This window comes from Lynx canadensis, chromosome C2 (genome assembly GCF_007474595.2).
Source record: "Lynx canadensis isolate LIC74 chromosome C2, mLynCan4.pri.v2, whole genome shotgun sequence".
NCBI classification, from domain to species: Eukaryota; Metazoa; Chordata; class Mammalia; order Carnivora; family Felidae; genus Lynx; species Lynx canadensis.
In genome coordinates, this window is record NC_044311.2 from 50,585,499 (window position 1) to 50,599,969 (window position 14,471).

Below are 14,471 nucleotides of genomic sequence, written 5' to 3' on the forward strand. Positions count from 1 at the left end.
CAACAGATTCCCTATAGCAGAGGCAGAAATAGTGTTCAAAAATGTAAACGACATCCTCTCATTTCCTTACCTAGAGAATGCTAACTTCCCATTAAGCTTTGAATAACATACAAACAACATGGCTTGCCCTCTGCCAACTGTATCTTCTACCCCGTCCTCCTTCCTTCCTAAGTAAGCTCCTGCCACAATGGCTAGATTACTTTTTTGCTAGAACTCCCTAAGCTCTGTCCTGTGCATGCTGTTCCATCTGCCTAGAATGTTCTTTCCTTGCGCTTCACGTGGCTGGCTCCTTTTTTATTCTTGATGCCTACACCTTCCTCCTTGGGGAGACCCTCCTTGGCCTCATTCCTTATCTCAGCCCCCTGTTTGTTTTCTTCATAACACTTCACATTTTGTAATTACTTACTTGTGTATGTCCCCCTTCTTCCTCCTCTCAACTCTAAACTCCCTGAGTCCAGGAGCTCTGTATGTGTTTTGCTCACAGATGAACCCAGCAGCTGGCCCAGTCCCTGGCAAATAATTAGGTTTTCGATACGTGTATGGTGAATAAGTGAATGAAGGTACAGGAAGTCACAACCGCCACTTGACTTTAACTGCTCTTGTCAAAGCCTCAGTGACAACGATGTGGCCAAGCCATTAAACTGTCCTATGCTCATTTTACTGATTATAGAATAGAGATAGGGGAGTGTCTTGGGTTCAATTTATTCCCTGTTAACCTCATCCGTATTTACCAACATGATTGATTCACCACAATATCCCCAGCACCCGGTGCTACAGACACTTAATGAATACTGCTGATGGAATGAACTCCTGAGCTCTGAATGAAACAGGATGTGAAAGGAAGGGGGCCGGTGCAACCGTGGAAGTGTCGGAGCAGAGTGAAAACTTCTGGGGAGAGATTTAAATGATGGCTTTCTACTTCTAGAAATGTTCATCAAAAGCGCTCATTTCCATTTGTATAATAAGAGGAAAATGTTTCAAATAGCTTTTTTTTTTGTATCTCATTTGCTTTATAAGGGAGAAGGAACTTAGAGTTTTAGTTGCTGGGTGATTACTGAGTTATTACCTGATACGTAGGAGTCTCTCTCCAAGAAAGAAAAATATTTTTCTTATCAGCCAAATTCCACCTCTGTTGAGAAGACGATGGTGAGTAAAAGCATTCCCATCGTCCAAACAAATAAACCAAGGGCAATTTAAAAGCCAAACAAGCAAGAAAGCCAAGTCTCTAACCCTGGCTGTTTCACTCCATATCCTGTCCCCTACCCATTTAGATACCAATTTGCTAGTGACAAATAAAATAAGAATATATCCACTTCAACTCAACTTTGAGACAAGGATTTGCTTTTTCTGAAAGACATGTACCCTACGGGTATTAGTAGGACACAGAGAAGTATGAGGCCTGCAACCCCTTGAAAATTGTCAAATAACCTGGCATCCTAGGTGTTTTGACCCGCTTGGTAAAAGAAATCCAGCCATGTCTTTGACTTTTTCCACGCCATTGAGCGTGAGGTTCTCCATGGTCTCTGGTTTTGTATCACATCTGGCTGGTGCCAGGAGAATTAACTCAACTCTAGCTCTCTGGGGAAAGGATTCATTCTCCCGTTTAGGAAATGTGATGTCAAGCTGGAAGAAGCTGATGAGCAAACTCAGTGGGGCCACAAACAGGCCCTGGTGAAACGCATCACATGGATGTCTTAGAATAAAGTTTAGTTCAGAGTGGTCAAGGACAGGGTGTGCCATTGTGGGCTGGGAGCCACTGTGGCTCAGCTGTTTGTTCAGCATTTAATATGTTTATCTTTCTGCTAAACACATTGTTGTTGAGTCATCTCTATTAAACAGACACCCTGTGTGAGGCCCAGCTCTGCAAATCCAACACACCAAGACAGGCCTTCTATCCTCAGTGACCTTACATTCTACACAGTCAAGATAAATGCTTCCTCTTCTTATTTTGGTGAACAAGGTACCCAGGTTTTGAGAAAGGTTTAATCATATGTCCTTTAATCAGGCCAGCAACCATGAAGTAATAAAAGTAAAGGAAGGACTTAAAGTGGTCGGTATGTTTTTAATATCATTTAGTGGTATTGCTGCAAACCGAAAATGGAAAGTCGAATTATCCAAAAGTACCAGCAGCCTCCACACCGTCAATATTTCATGTTAGGCTATTATGTTGTCACCGGTGTCAAAGTAATTCTATTAATAAAACAAATAATTGCATTAAGCTTCTAACATTTGGGCAGGCGGAAAAAAAAAAAAGATCACATAACTCTGAGAATTAGAGAAACTAATGAAATGCTGTTTGGGCTTCTACAGAAATTGTTCGAGCCATGACACATGTGATAAACCAAGGAATGGCAATGTACTGGGGGACCTCCCGGTGGAGTGCTATGGAGATCATGGTAATTTCATTTCTGTTTTTAAACGGCCATTAAATACCTTATTATTATTTTTCAGATACAATGTGTAAATTGCAAGGCCTTTCGCAAACGTTCTTAACAATCACCCTGGCACTAGAATGCTATGATCAATTCTGTCGTTACAGAGATGGATATGGGGCCGGATCTCATCAGGTCAGAATACAACAGTGAAGGTGCAGGTCTCTAACAAGAACCATATTCTGTCATGTTCTTCAGTGGCAAGAGGATACAATGGATTCCCCAGCTAGTGACATACATGAACAAAATAGTCTGGCTTCCTTTTTAAAAACTGTGTTAAATGACTATACTGTTTATAACATGCTAATCTTTATATGTTAGTGTGAGTTATTTCTTTAGGAACTTAAATTATGGGTTTTATCATGGACTATTACGATTCACACTTTGACTTTTTTGCCCTGGACTTTACTCGGTCCAGACCCTCCCAAAGAATAAGGATTTCTTGCATTTGATATTGCTCTTAGCGAGATTGATGGCCATAACATCGCTTATTATTTGGCATCCTACATGTTTCTTGGTTTCTATTGATTTCACTAAAACGAAGTTTGCTCATGCATACGAATCACAGGGCAGCCTTATTTCTCATCAGTATCAATTCAGCTGCAATCTTATTTCTCCCCAGGAAGCCTATTCTGTAGCAAGGCAGTTCAATATGATCCCACCGGTCTGTGAACAAGCTGAGTACCATCTTTTTCAGAGAGAGAAAGTGGAGGTTCAGCTACCCGAGCTCTACCATAAAATAGGTAATCTTCACAATCAAATTTACTGATTATTTTTAACAATAGAAGTATCAGTGATCTGGAAAAAAAGTATTACTGAAATGCTTTCCTTAATGTTCCTAATTAACATAGAGATTGTAAGAACTCTCCATTTCAGAGACTGTAAAGACATCGGAAGTCCCTAAAGGGTAGTCTATAGGGTATTACTGATGAAATCCAATCAGTTGTAAATTGTGACTGGCGTATAAGCTGTACTCTGTAGGTGTTCCAAAAACTGCGTATAGAAAGAAGGGCAGAAACAAGGAATGAACTCATTTTTTCGTAGGGTGCTTCTCTAGTCAAGGCAGGCATCTTTGAGTAGATTATAACTGCCTTTCCAAAAAAAAAAAAAAATTATGGATATATACATCTAAATCTTCAACTCCGTGCCTGTTAGAAGTTAGACACGGGGAGTTCTAGAATACCTGACAAGCCTAGCACTGCGTATCTATGAAGGTAGATGTCCTAATTTCAAGGAAAGAAATATATATGCAACATATACATAAGAATTTTGGATTATCAGAAAAATATGAATAAGCCGTGTCCAGACTTATTTATGAAAACATTGTTCAGAGAGAACTTTCTTCCTAAAAAATAGAGGTTCCTAAACTATAGAGCAGGAAAAGTACTGGCTGAGGGGAAGAAAAAGAATTAAAAATTCAACAGCAATAACAGTTACAATTGCTGGCACTTGCTGTATGTCCAACATGCAGCAGGCACGGGGCTTCTATGTACCAGGCACTATTCGGGCAGAGTGGACCAGAGACGCACTGAAGCATCCTCCTGTGCAAGTCATAGTGCTTGTCTCTGAGCATAAAAAGAGACGTCAATTTTGGACATCAGGAAATTATGAATGAGCCACAGTTTCAGGCTTGTTTGGCCTGAAGACAAGGCCTGCTCCCTACAACTGACAGGACGTGTTCAACTGGTTTATAAAAATGAAGCACGACCGGGGCGCCTGGGTGGCCCAGTCAGTTAAGCGTCCCGCTTCGGCTCAGGCCATGATCTCATGGTGCATGGGTTTGAGCCCCGCATTGGACTCTGTACTGAGAGCTCAGAGCCCGGAGCCTGGTTCAGATTGTGCCTCCCTCACTCTCTCCCCCTCCCCTGCTCAGGCCCTGTTCCTCTCTCTCTCCCTCTCAAAAATAAATAAACATTAAAAGAAATTTTAAAATGAAGCACAACTTGTAAATAACTAAAATGTAATGGAAAGAAGTATACTGACTTATCTGACTAGCTGTTTTCCTAGAACTACCCAAGTCCTGTTTAAGTACTCCCACACTTTTGCTCTCAGTTTGCACAAGCACCATATTCAGTTTCCTTCTTCTGCAGGAGTTGGAGCAATGACGTGGTCTCCACTTGCCTGTGGAATCATCTCAGGAAAATACGGAAATGGAGTGCCTGAAAGTTCTAGGGCTTCGCTGAAGGTACTTTCCTCCACTTCTAGAAAGAGAGTCTGGGGATGGGAGAGAGGGAAGAAGGCTGAACACAGCAGCTTGGCAGCAGCCTGTGGCTTCCTGGCTCAGGCACAGTGCGGCCTCAGCCGGCCGGGCCACTGTCTTTAGGCAGGCTCTCCTGAGCCCCGGGGAGGCCTCTGCTCCTGGCTGGACGTCAGTCAGGCGTTCAGAATCTGTCAGCACAGAAAATTCTCTGGGGACGAGGAGGAAATGCCCAATGACCTGGTTGCACTTATGGGGGATCAAATCCCTAGCTGTTATTCTTAGGTTAAAGAAGGCATTTCATTCCTGCTTTGAAACTGATGAAATGTAAAATCCCTTTTCTTTATAAGAGGATCTATTTTTACTTTATTTGACCAAACAGTTGGGCCTGACCAATTGTAGCTGAGTATGGCCTGAGGTTGGTTGATGTTGTTTACTGTGTGGGGTGGGGGTGGGGGGGCAGGTTAAGGAGGGAGACTTTGGGAAGCCAATGCATAGCCAAGCAAGGATCTGACACTCAGGCTCAAGGCTGGTATTTTCACAGGGTCAACTGGCCACTGAGTCTTACAGTTTAAATTCTTCTCTGAAGCATAAAGGTATTCAACATCAGTGACATAAAATTACCTCCATTCAGAATATCTGGATGATTAATTCATTGTAGAGTACTCCATACATCCCTCATTATTATTATTATCATTAACATGTCTGTTTTTAAAAACTTGAGACAATGTATAATAACATTAGAATCACAAATGGTAATGTCAATGGAGAGAGAATAAAGACATTTTTAAAACTGACACACCAAAGGCCCCTAAGAGAAAGCAGAAGTCTGACACTGCCTCTTGCCTCCAAAGTTAGCAGGGGAACAGCTCAAGTCAGGCTCAAACCACCAACCCTGTAATCAATTGTCTGGGACCACTATGTGCTTCGCTAATCAGAACAGTCTCAAGGTTCTGCGTCTCCCGCTCTCCTTTCTGCTTGTTACAGTTGACCTATTAGCTAGTTTGTTCTCTAAAATAATACACTATAAATATCTCCTAAAGCATGGTGACAGGGCTGTTCCTAGCTTAGCATTGTCACAAGATGTAATTATCCTAGAATATTAATTGTGGTCTTGCTTCTAAAAACTGCAGATTGTTCTGAACCAAGTTTAAATACATTAGCAAGGAAAGACTAAAAGCATCTTAGGGAAGGTATGAAACAAAAATGGTGAGGAATGAGTGAAGATGGAAGGGAAGCACTGAAAAGTGCGATTTTACTGAGCACCTACTATGTGCCACGCCCAGGGCTGTCTTTACTCATCTCCTTTTATCCGCACAAACGTGAATGGATACAGATGACTCTTGATCAGTTGTAGATAGGCATGTTGTCTTACATTCTTTCAGAGACGTTTTAAAACACTCAGAGTACTTCCACATATGCCATACAAGAGGGTAAACCTTTTCAGATGTAGAAACTGAGCCAGCACAGAGGTCAGATAACAATCTAAGAGCACAAAGTCAGAGAGAGTTTATACTAGAACCCGGGTCTCTTGGCTCTCGGTTTATCTCCCCCTTAGACATTTTTGTTTCCCTGCAAACCCAGGTTTTTAATGAAGGAAGAAGTAGCTACACTGTATTTGGAGTGTTGATTGGTTGACCTCCATCATTGTTTGGGAAAAGCTTACAAACAGCTAAAAAAAAAAAGAAAAACAAAAAACCCAACAAAAGAAGAAAATAAATAAATAAATAATAAAAAGAGAGACGAAGTACTTGAAGATGGCTAAGTCCAAAAGCAACTCAGAAAAATATTTCTATTGTTGACGTTGATAAAGCCAACATCTATTGAAACATCCTTAACAATAAACGTGAAAGGCTTTCAACAGGTGAAAGGCATCTATCTGATCCCAAAGCAGCTTCTTTAGAGCTCCAGACTCTCAAGGCTTCCTAAATCAGTAGCCTGAGTGTTTTCCATAGTGCTATATGTGCGCTTAGAAAGGCCACTTGAATAGAGTAACTGAAGCAAAAAAAATTAAAAATAAAGAAAATAAAGATAGAGCGCTAGGCAAGTAGATAAGTCAGTGAGCAACTTTCACCTCCCCCCACCCCAAATAGAATGGTTGGCGTTTCACATCAGCTATTGTAAGTCATACCAATAAAATAGACACTGATATTTCTTGCCGTTGTAAGTACTGAACTTGTATTTGAAGGTAAATTAACACAGTGAGAACAAAACCTATCTAGGGGTCTTTTAGAAAGCAGTATTACCCAGGGGTTTTCTGGAGGCTGCATCTGGCCCAATGCTCTAACAATGACTTCTAGATCTTTTGTCATCAGCTCTGTCTCCACTGCTGAGCTGTATACTCCTACTTCTTCACGTCTGTTAGACATCTCCCATGGGCATTAGTCATGCCTAGTGGAATCTATTGTCTCCCCTCACCCCCCCCACCCCCGCCCCCAGAACCTGACCTTCCTTCGTAGTTAACAGTGCCTCCACCCTCCATCTGGCCGTCCCAGTCAGAAGCCAAGGGTTATGTCAGACTCTTCTCCCTCCCTTCTCTTGTCCAGTGGGGCACCCACTCCTCCAGGTCACATCCTGACTTTCTATGGCCCATCCCCTGCACAGCCCTTGTTCAGATTGTCATTTCTTACCTATTTTGCTGCAGTAACCTCCTATCTACACTCTCTGATTTTTTTTCCCCCTTTTGCCAACTGCCCATCACGGTGACCAATTATCTTTCTAAAAGACTAATCTGGGGCGCCTGGGTGGCTCAGTCAGTTAAGCGTCTGACTCTTGATTTCGATTCACATCATGATCTCGCGGTTTGCGAGTTTGAGCCCCACATTGCCCTATCAGTGCAGAGCCTGCTTGGGTTTCTGTCTCCCTCTCTCTCTGCCCCTCCTCCACTTGCTCTCTGTCTCTCACTGAAAGTAAATAAAAATTTAAAAAAATAAAATAAAATAATAAAAGACTAATCTGACCATATCATAGCTCTGCTTAAAATCTGTTACTCACTTCCCACTTATTGCTTATAGGACAAAACCCAAATTCAACAGAAAAGCATCCAAGGAAGTACCCTTGGGATCTAAGTTGTGCACACTCTTCTATTGTCTCTCCCTATATTGTATTACTATATTGTTCACCCAAAACGCACTGTTATCTGCCTCCTAGAAATGCCCTCCTTTTCATTCTGCTGCAGAAGCCCTCATCTCTAAAGACAAAGCTTGGTATTCTTCACCTCTATGAAGCCTGTCCTCACTTTATAAAACTGAATCATTTGCATCTTCCTCTATTATCCCATTAACACTTCTTACAGAGTCAGAATTCTCCATTTGCAAGCCACAGAACTTAATTCAAACTAATTTAATCAAGGAAGGAGGACAGACAGACACTCACTGGGAAGAGCGGGAGGGGACAGTCTCAGGGTTGACTCCATCCATAAACTTGTACAGTGTCAGGACTCCCCATCTCCTCTATTTCTCTCTGCATGTGTGCATCATCTTCTACTGCAAATGGGTCCTCCCTATGAGGCCAGGAGCAGGAAAGCTGGTGTTTGCAGGTTTATATCTGTAAAGGTACGTAACATGAGAGAATAGCGATCTATCTTTTCTTTATGACTTCAGAGAAGACTGGCCAAGCCTGGGTCATGTGCCACCAGCCATGACCAATGACAGCCCAAAGGGTAAAGTGCTATGACCGGCTCACATTATGCACCATTGTTAGGGGCATTTTCCCCAAGGAGGCAGTATAAGCATGGCTTCTGAGGCAATCATGGAGGGAGACACCCCAACTGCAAAGCACTTCTCAAGGTACTGGACAGTGATTTGTGAATACCTCTGGGACGGACAGTGAAACTCAGGTAACGTCACAGAGCCTGGCACATGATAGGTACTCAATAAGTGTTTGTTGAATGAGTGCAATGAGCCATAAGGGAAGATCAACAAAGTCTGATCAGCAGACCAGGTATGTAGTTTTTAAATAGAAATTGTAAATAGAAATGAAAAGTACAATAAAATTTATGGGCAGCTCTTTCCTGTTGTTGGCGAAATGCCTTACAGAAAAATCATAAATGAAAATGGGAATGTCAAATGAAAATGGGAACATGCAAACTTAGGTGCGTCAAGATGGGGAAAAAGAGGCAGTTCCAATACTCCAGGTGTTCACACTAAGAAACTGAGAGTATTGGGACGCCTGAGTGGCTCAGTCAGTTAACATCTGACTTCAGCTCAGGTCACGATCTCACAGCTCATGAGTCCAAGTCCTGCGTCAGGCTCTGTGCTGACAGCTCAGAGCCTAGAGCCTACTTTGGATTCTGTGTCTCCCCTCTCTCTGCCCCTCCCCCATTTGTGCTCTCTCCCTCTCTCAAACATGAAAAAAAAATTTTTTTAAAGAAAGAAACTAAGGATAGTGCACATCATGGTGTAATTTCAAAAGGAAATTTTTTTAGCTTCAGCATTTTACCTAGAGATTTCAATCTTAATATCAAAGACTTTGCTGCTCTTTTGAGCCAGAGATTTTGAAGTTTTAATGACAACAGTCAGTGATCTTGGATGTTAATTATTCTAGACAAGGTCCAGAGATGACATGTGGCTGATTCTGTCCATGGCTTTACAGCTGCTGCCTTTCAATCCATTATTAACAAACAGCCAACTGGTGGCTTCAGGGCCAGTCCCACAGATTACTCCTACCCATCACCGCCCTCCCCCCCGGCCCCCCATCATTACCTGTAAAATGGTCACAGCATTGGGAGATGGCAAAGAAATGGGCTTTTGGAAAATTTAGAGAATTTTGTATAAAAGTAACAGCCCACTAATCTGCACAGAAAAGCTCTTTTTTTTCCCCCCTTTGGCAAACAATCTACTCAGTGCTGGGCTGTGCTGAGTGCTGAGGATACGGGGAAGAAGGGTCAGTCTCCACCTTCAAAGGGTAACTTGGGGACTTGTTAGAGATGCGAAGGAGTGAATTATGAAACGATGTGGAATCGATCCACAGGCATTGTGGAGTCACACAGGACTATTGGCAGAGTTGCACTGGAATGAGGAAGGGGTGTCTGTGCCTGATCTGAAACATTGGAGAGATCTGGTGTTACCCCGTGGAGCCCTGGTTGCTCAGATTCCTCCCTCACTGTACTATCGGCTGAGCCCCTCCTCTATGGCAAGCACTGTGTCAGGACTGCGGAGACTGCGATGAACAAAAAACCCATCCTTGCCTCCCATTCAGTTAGGTCAACATATAACCACATCACTACGGCACTGGGGTAAGCAGTAGAATAGGGTTGGAAGAAAAAGCCTCAGCTTTTGATTCATAGATTGCTGCCTAGTCAACAAACTGGGTTTATTATTGCACACAACCACACCCACCACCAATCTTCTTAGGAAAAAACACTGGTTCGCTTCCATATTTATATTTTAATTAAGCCTCATCTCCTCCCTATGCTAACATTTTCCCACTTGTAAAGCAGTTAGAGCTATTTATTTCCAAAAACACTTTTGTTTCTTTTAGTGTGAGGAAAGCAGTATAAATACTATGCGTCTAGTTTTTAAAAATCCTAGCCTGCTTGTGTTTTCCAATGATTAAAGCAACGAGATTTATAGTGTTTTGAGTGTAGGGAGAGAGTGACTCAATAAATGAATGTTTGATGTTTGCTACTTTTAGAAGTCTGCCTCTCGATTATTTTGTGTGTGCGGGTGTGTGCATGGGTGGAATCAATCCACACACACACACACACACACACACACACACTCACAAAACTTGTACCTCAATCCTGAGGGTACAAATGCATTCCACACGATAAAGATTTCAAAACTGGAGTTCCGTAAGTGATAAATAAAACAATCATTCCTTACGTGTGGCATATACTGAAACTCAAGAATGCTCCTAGTTATGATTAAAAAAAAAAAAAAAAAAAACAATCATTTGGCTATTGGTTTTCCACCTTTTTTTTCCCCTTTGAATGAACACTCAGAGATACTGGTCCCCTGAAAGATGTTATGAAACTAAAGCAAGGATTGGTAATGTCTTCCCATTGAGGACAGCAAAAGTAAGTTTAGGGGCTCTCTGACCCAGCACGCGGGTCTGGCCAGGGAAGCCCCTGGGCCCCAATGGTGGTGCCCATCTCCTCACCACTGGCACCAGCTGTCCCCTCTGGAGAGCTGCTGCAGGCGGCCCTTCGTCCTGGAAGACGCTGAGGTTTCCCAGAGCTGAGACTGAGAGACCTCTTGGCCATCTCCCTAAGCAAACTCTCGAGTGAGGAGCCAGACCGTAAGCCTTTGACATCTAGGAAGCAAACAGAACTGGGGCAGCTTGCCCTTTCTCGTTTTTACATCTGCAAAATTATTCCAAAAATCATAATAAAACATAATGTGGTTACCCTTTTCTTTGGAAATACTGTCTTCCAGTGAGGAAAAAAATACTTCAAAAACAAAAGCAAGCAGTCTTATTGAAATCATGTGGGTGGCGTGTCTGTGACCATTATTGCCTTTGGGAAGGTAAAGGTCTGTTGTGGCAATTATTTCGCAAACACGGGCAGCGGAGAAAGTCCACATTGCCACACAGGGGGATGGTTGCTGTTATTTCCACTAAAACAGACTAACGCATTCTTACAAATATTCTTTACCTTTGGGTGTTGCTGCTTAGTGTTAGTTTTGCATAGAACAGTCTATTGTCCCTCATTTCTTAAGAGCAGAACCTTCTGGAAAGTAAGGCATTGAGAAGTTGTAAAAGATTTTTCTCCTATCGGGGAATTAGCTCACTTTTACAGGCTACGGATCAGAGTCAATCTCTTCTCACAGGTTTTAAAGAACAGTTTCCCGTTTTGAGCCTCCTTACCTTTTTAAGTTTCAATCGCTATACAAAAGGTAATTCACATGTGGGATAGTCTTTATCCACTTAAAAATTTTAAAAATGTACTTGGTACCTATCAGTTATGCCTTGTCTGCTTCTAGGAAGATGAGAGAGCTCATAATAAAGCCCTGCTGTGAGAAGAGGAGACTGGGAGTAAATAGAAGGCAAGAGGCAGAAAGATAGTTATAACAGAATGTAAGATAATGGCTTTCTTTGCGCAGAAAGCTTGGCACCTGGCCTTCTTGACAAAAAGGAAACATAATAGACCTTGGCGAAACGTCCATTTCTTTTCTACATTCTAAAATTGGGCTATTGCAATGAGAAACATCATTTCCTCCACTTAGCAGACTACGTATAATCGACTATATGTCAGGATTCTAACAACTTTTGTGCATGTTGATGGATTTGAATGGTGACTATTAGTCAAAAATCAATCTATGTTGAACCAGTAAACAAGGAGACCGTGGGGGAACATTTCTTTGCCTAAAAGCACAGGCATCCTTGTCACCATGGTACAAGGTGACATAACATGTTACTAACATGTTACATAACACGACACTAACATGAAGGTTAGTGAAGAAGACTCAGGAATTCATCATGAGGGCTCTCCTATTTTACGGACTTAATAATCTTTGCCTCCAGCCCTTACCAGACGTTAACCTTTAAACGCTCTTCGTCTCCCTAGTGCTACCAGTGGCTGAAGGAAAGAATTGTAAGTGAAGAGGGACGAAAACAGCAGAACAAACTAAAAGACCTCTCCCCAATTGCTGAGCGCCTCGGGTGCACACTACCTCAGCTGGCTGTCGGTAAGAAAATTACCGGGAGGGGAAGCTCTTCTAGGTCACAGAAAAGAGTTTTCACAACTCTGTCACGATAAAACATCTAGTGTAGGGGCAGACTGACGTCAGAAGCACAGACTCCCAGTTAATACTATCTAAAATGAAGTTTTCAGAGTTCCCCAGAATTTTCTAGGTGCTAAAAATACGTTATTTCCTTCCTCTGTCCCTTATAACACAGTTCAAAGGAGAACAAGTCAGTGAACACACACACACACATCCTCACGGTGCCAGGGGTGAGCGCCCCTCAATTATGGAGGGATAGCCATGTCTTCTGGCTCAAATTTCCCTCCTTGTGGAAGCTGAGGCAGGGCCGGTGAGAGGCCAGAAGCAGGGCTGTGCCGGGGGCCCAAGGCTACTGCCACAGGGAAACGTGTTTGCCCTGAAACCTCCTGAGGGGCCATGAAGAAAAGTCCTCTTATTAACACTGTGGAGCCGATGAAAGGTCACGGTCACTCATACAGTTGAAAACCACATGTACCAGTGCTGTCCAATAGAAATATAATGTGAACCACATTCTTAAAATGTTCTAGTGACCATACTAAAAAATTAAAAAGGAAACAGGCGAACTTAGTTTTAAAATGTATTTTATTTAACCCAATATAGCCAAAACATTTTCTTAATATGTAATACGAAAAAAAGTTGAGATAGTTTACATTTTTTCATACTACGTCTTCAAAATCCAGAATGTATTTTATACCCACAGCACGTCTCGATTCAGGCCAAACACCCCTCATGTTGCCAACAGCTGCCACATGTGGCTTAGAGGCTAAGTATTAAAAAGACAAGACTGGAGACTTTCAGCTCCTTGCTCTACAGTAGCACTTTATACACACTGTTGTCTCCTTAATCATCAAAACACTCCCATGAGATGTATGCTATCACTAGCCCTACTTTACAGATGTTAACAGAGTATCTGCTGTCGTTATCTCCACTTTACAAAAGAAACTGAAGGTAAAAAAACAAAAAATCCACGGGGTAGTTATGAGAAAAGAATAAAATGGGTGTAGGGTCTAGAAAAAAAATCCTAAAGATTAAGAAATAGCAGGAATTGGGGCTAATCTGATAGTGAAATGAGATAAAAAGCTCAAGATAAGTTTTATGAAAATAAAATGACGTGATAGAATATTTGTTAGATGCATGATCTGTGGTTGCAAGGCAGGAAAAAAAATGGCTGCCATCAGAGACAGAAAGGGGAGGTGGTTGGGGATGAGGGGACTATCATTTAACCTAAGTATATATACAGGCCTTGTTTTAATCTTTTCTTTCAAAAAACAAAAAAGCCAAAGAATGATATGATTATTAGCATTCCTGTAACTTTAACCAGCACAGTAAAAAGTATTAGCTATTTGACCATGAGCAAGTTATTTAACCTATTAATTTTCTCATCTATAAAAGGGGTATAATAGATACCTTATCAATTTGTTGAGTAGAGCAAAATTATAGATATAAAGCAAAGAGTAGGTACCCAGGAAGTGGTAACAATGATGCTGCTGTTTTTGCAAAGAATTAGACACCCTGGACCTAAAACTCTGTCCATTCCTAGCCTCGGCATGTGGTCAAAGTGACAGGCACAGAGAGAAACATCTATTCTTCAAATATGGTCGTAAATATGGTTTTAGGCAGTGACGTGACAGTGAGTACTGAATTTAGCTCTGAAAGACAGAACACGGTCTTTCTAAAGAGGAAACCTTTACCAGATTTAGACTTTCACTAGATGTTAGATACACATGAAAGATGCTCTTTAGTCTAAAACATGCTCTGATTCTCCCTTTCCTCCCTCTGTGCCCCTAGATGTCTTGCCTGTCATTTTTTTTTCTTTCTTTATAAACAAGTAGTTTTGCTTTCAAGCACAGAACTCTCAAACCAAGAGGGAAATGATTTCCAGGCATGTTACCTTTGATCTGCTAGAAGGGGTGTAGGGGGAAGGGAATCCTTTAGCAGGAAACAAACTCCTTGAACCCGGCTGTGGGCTAGCTCCCGCGGCACACACCTGCACGGGAGCCAGCTTTCACACCCTGATCATAGGCATTCTGGATAGGACGGTTAAGGACACTTGGTTAGATGCTAATTATCTTGAATCATCTGTGTGTGTTACCTATCACACTGGTCAGCTCGGCCCAGTGGGTCCTCGTATGTCCTACAGCCCATGAGGAAAACTGGCTGTTGCTGGCATCAGGTAGT

At 42.1% G+C, this 14,471-nt stretch overlaps 1 protein-coding gene across 1 annotated transcript in view; it reads left to right on the top strand.

Annotated features, from left to right (window-relative positions):
• Positions 1-14,471, top strand: part of KCNAB1 (potassium voltage-gated channel subfamily A member regulatory beta subunit 1) — a 300,690-nt gene that overhangs the window by 276,577 nt on the left and 9,642 nt on the right. The window contains exons 9-12 of the mRNA XM_030329018.2: positions 2,311-2,396; positions 3,055-3,175; positions 4,523-4,617; positions 12,137-12,257. Coding sequence (XP_030184878.1) covers positions 2,311-2,396; positions 3,055-3,175; positions 4,523-4,617; positions 12,137-12,257 — 423 coding nt within the window. The remainder of the gene's footprint in view (positions 1-2,310; positions 2,397-3,054; positions 3,176-4,522; positions 4,618-12,136; positions 12,258-14,471) is intronic.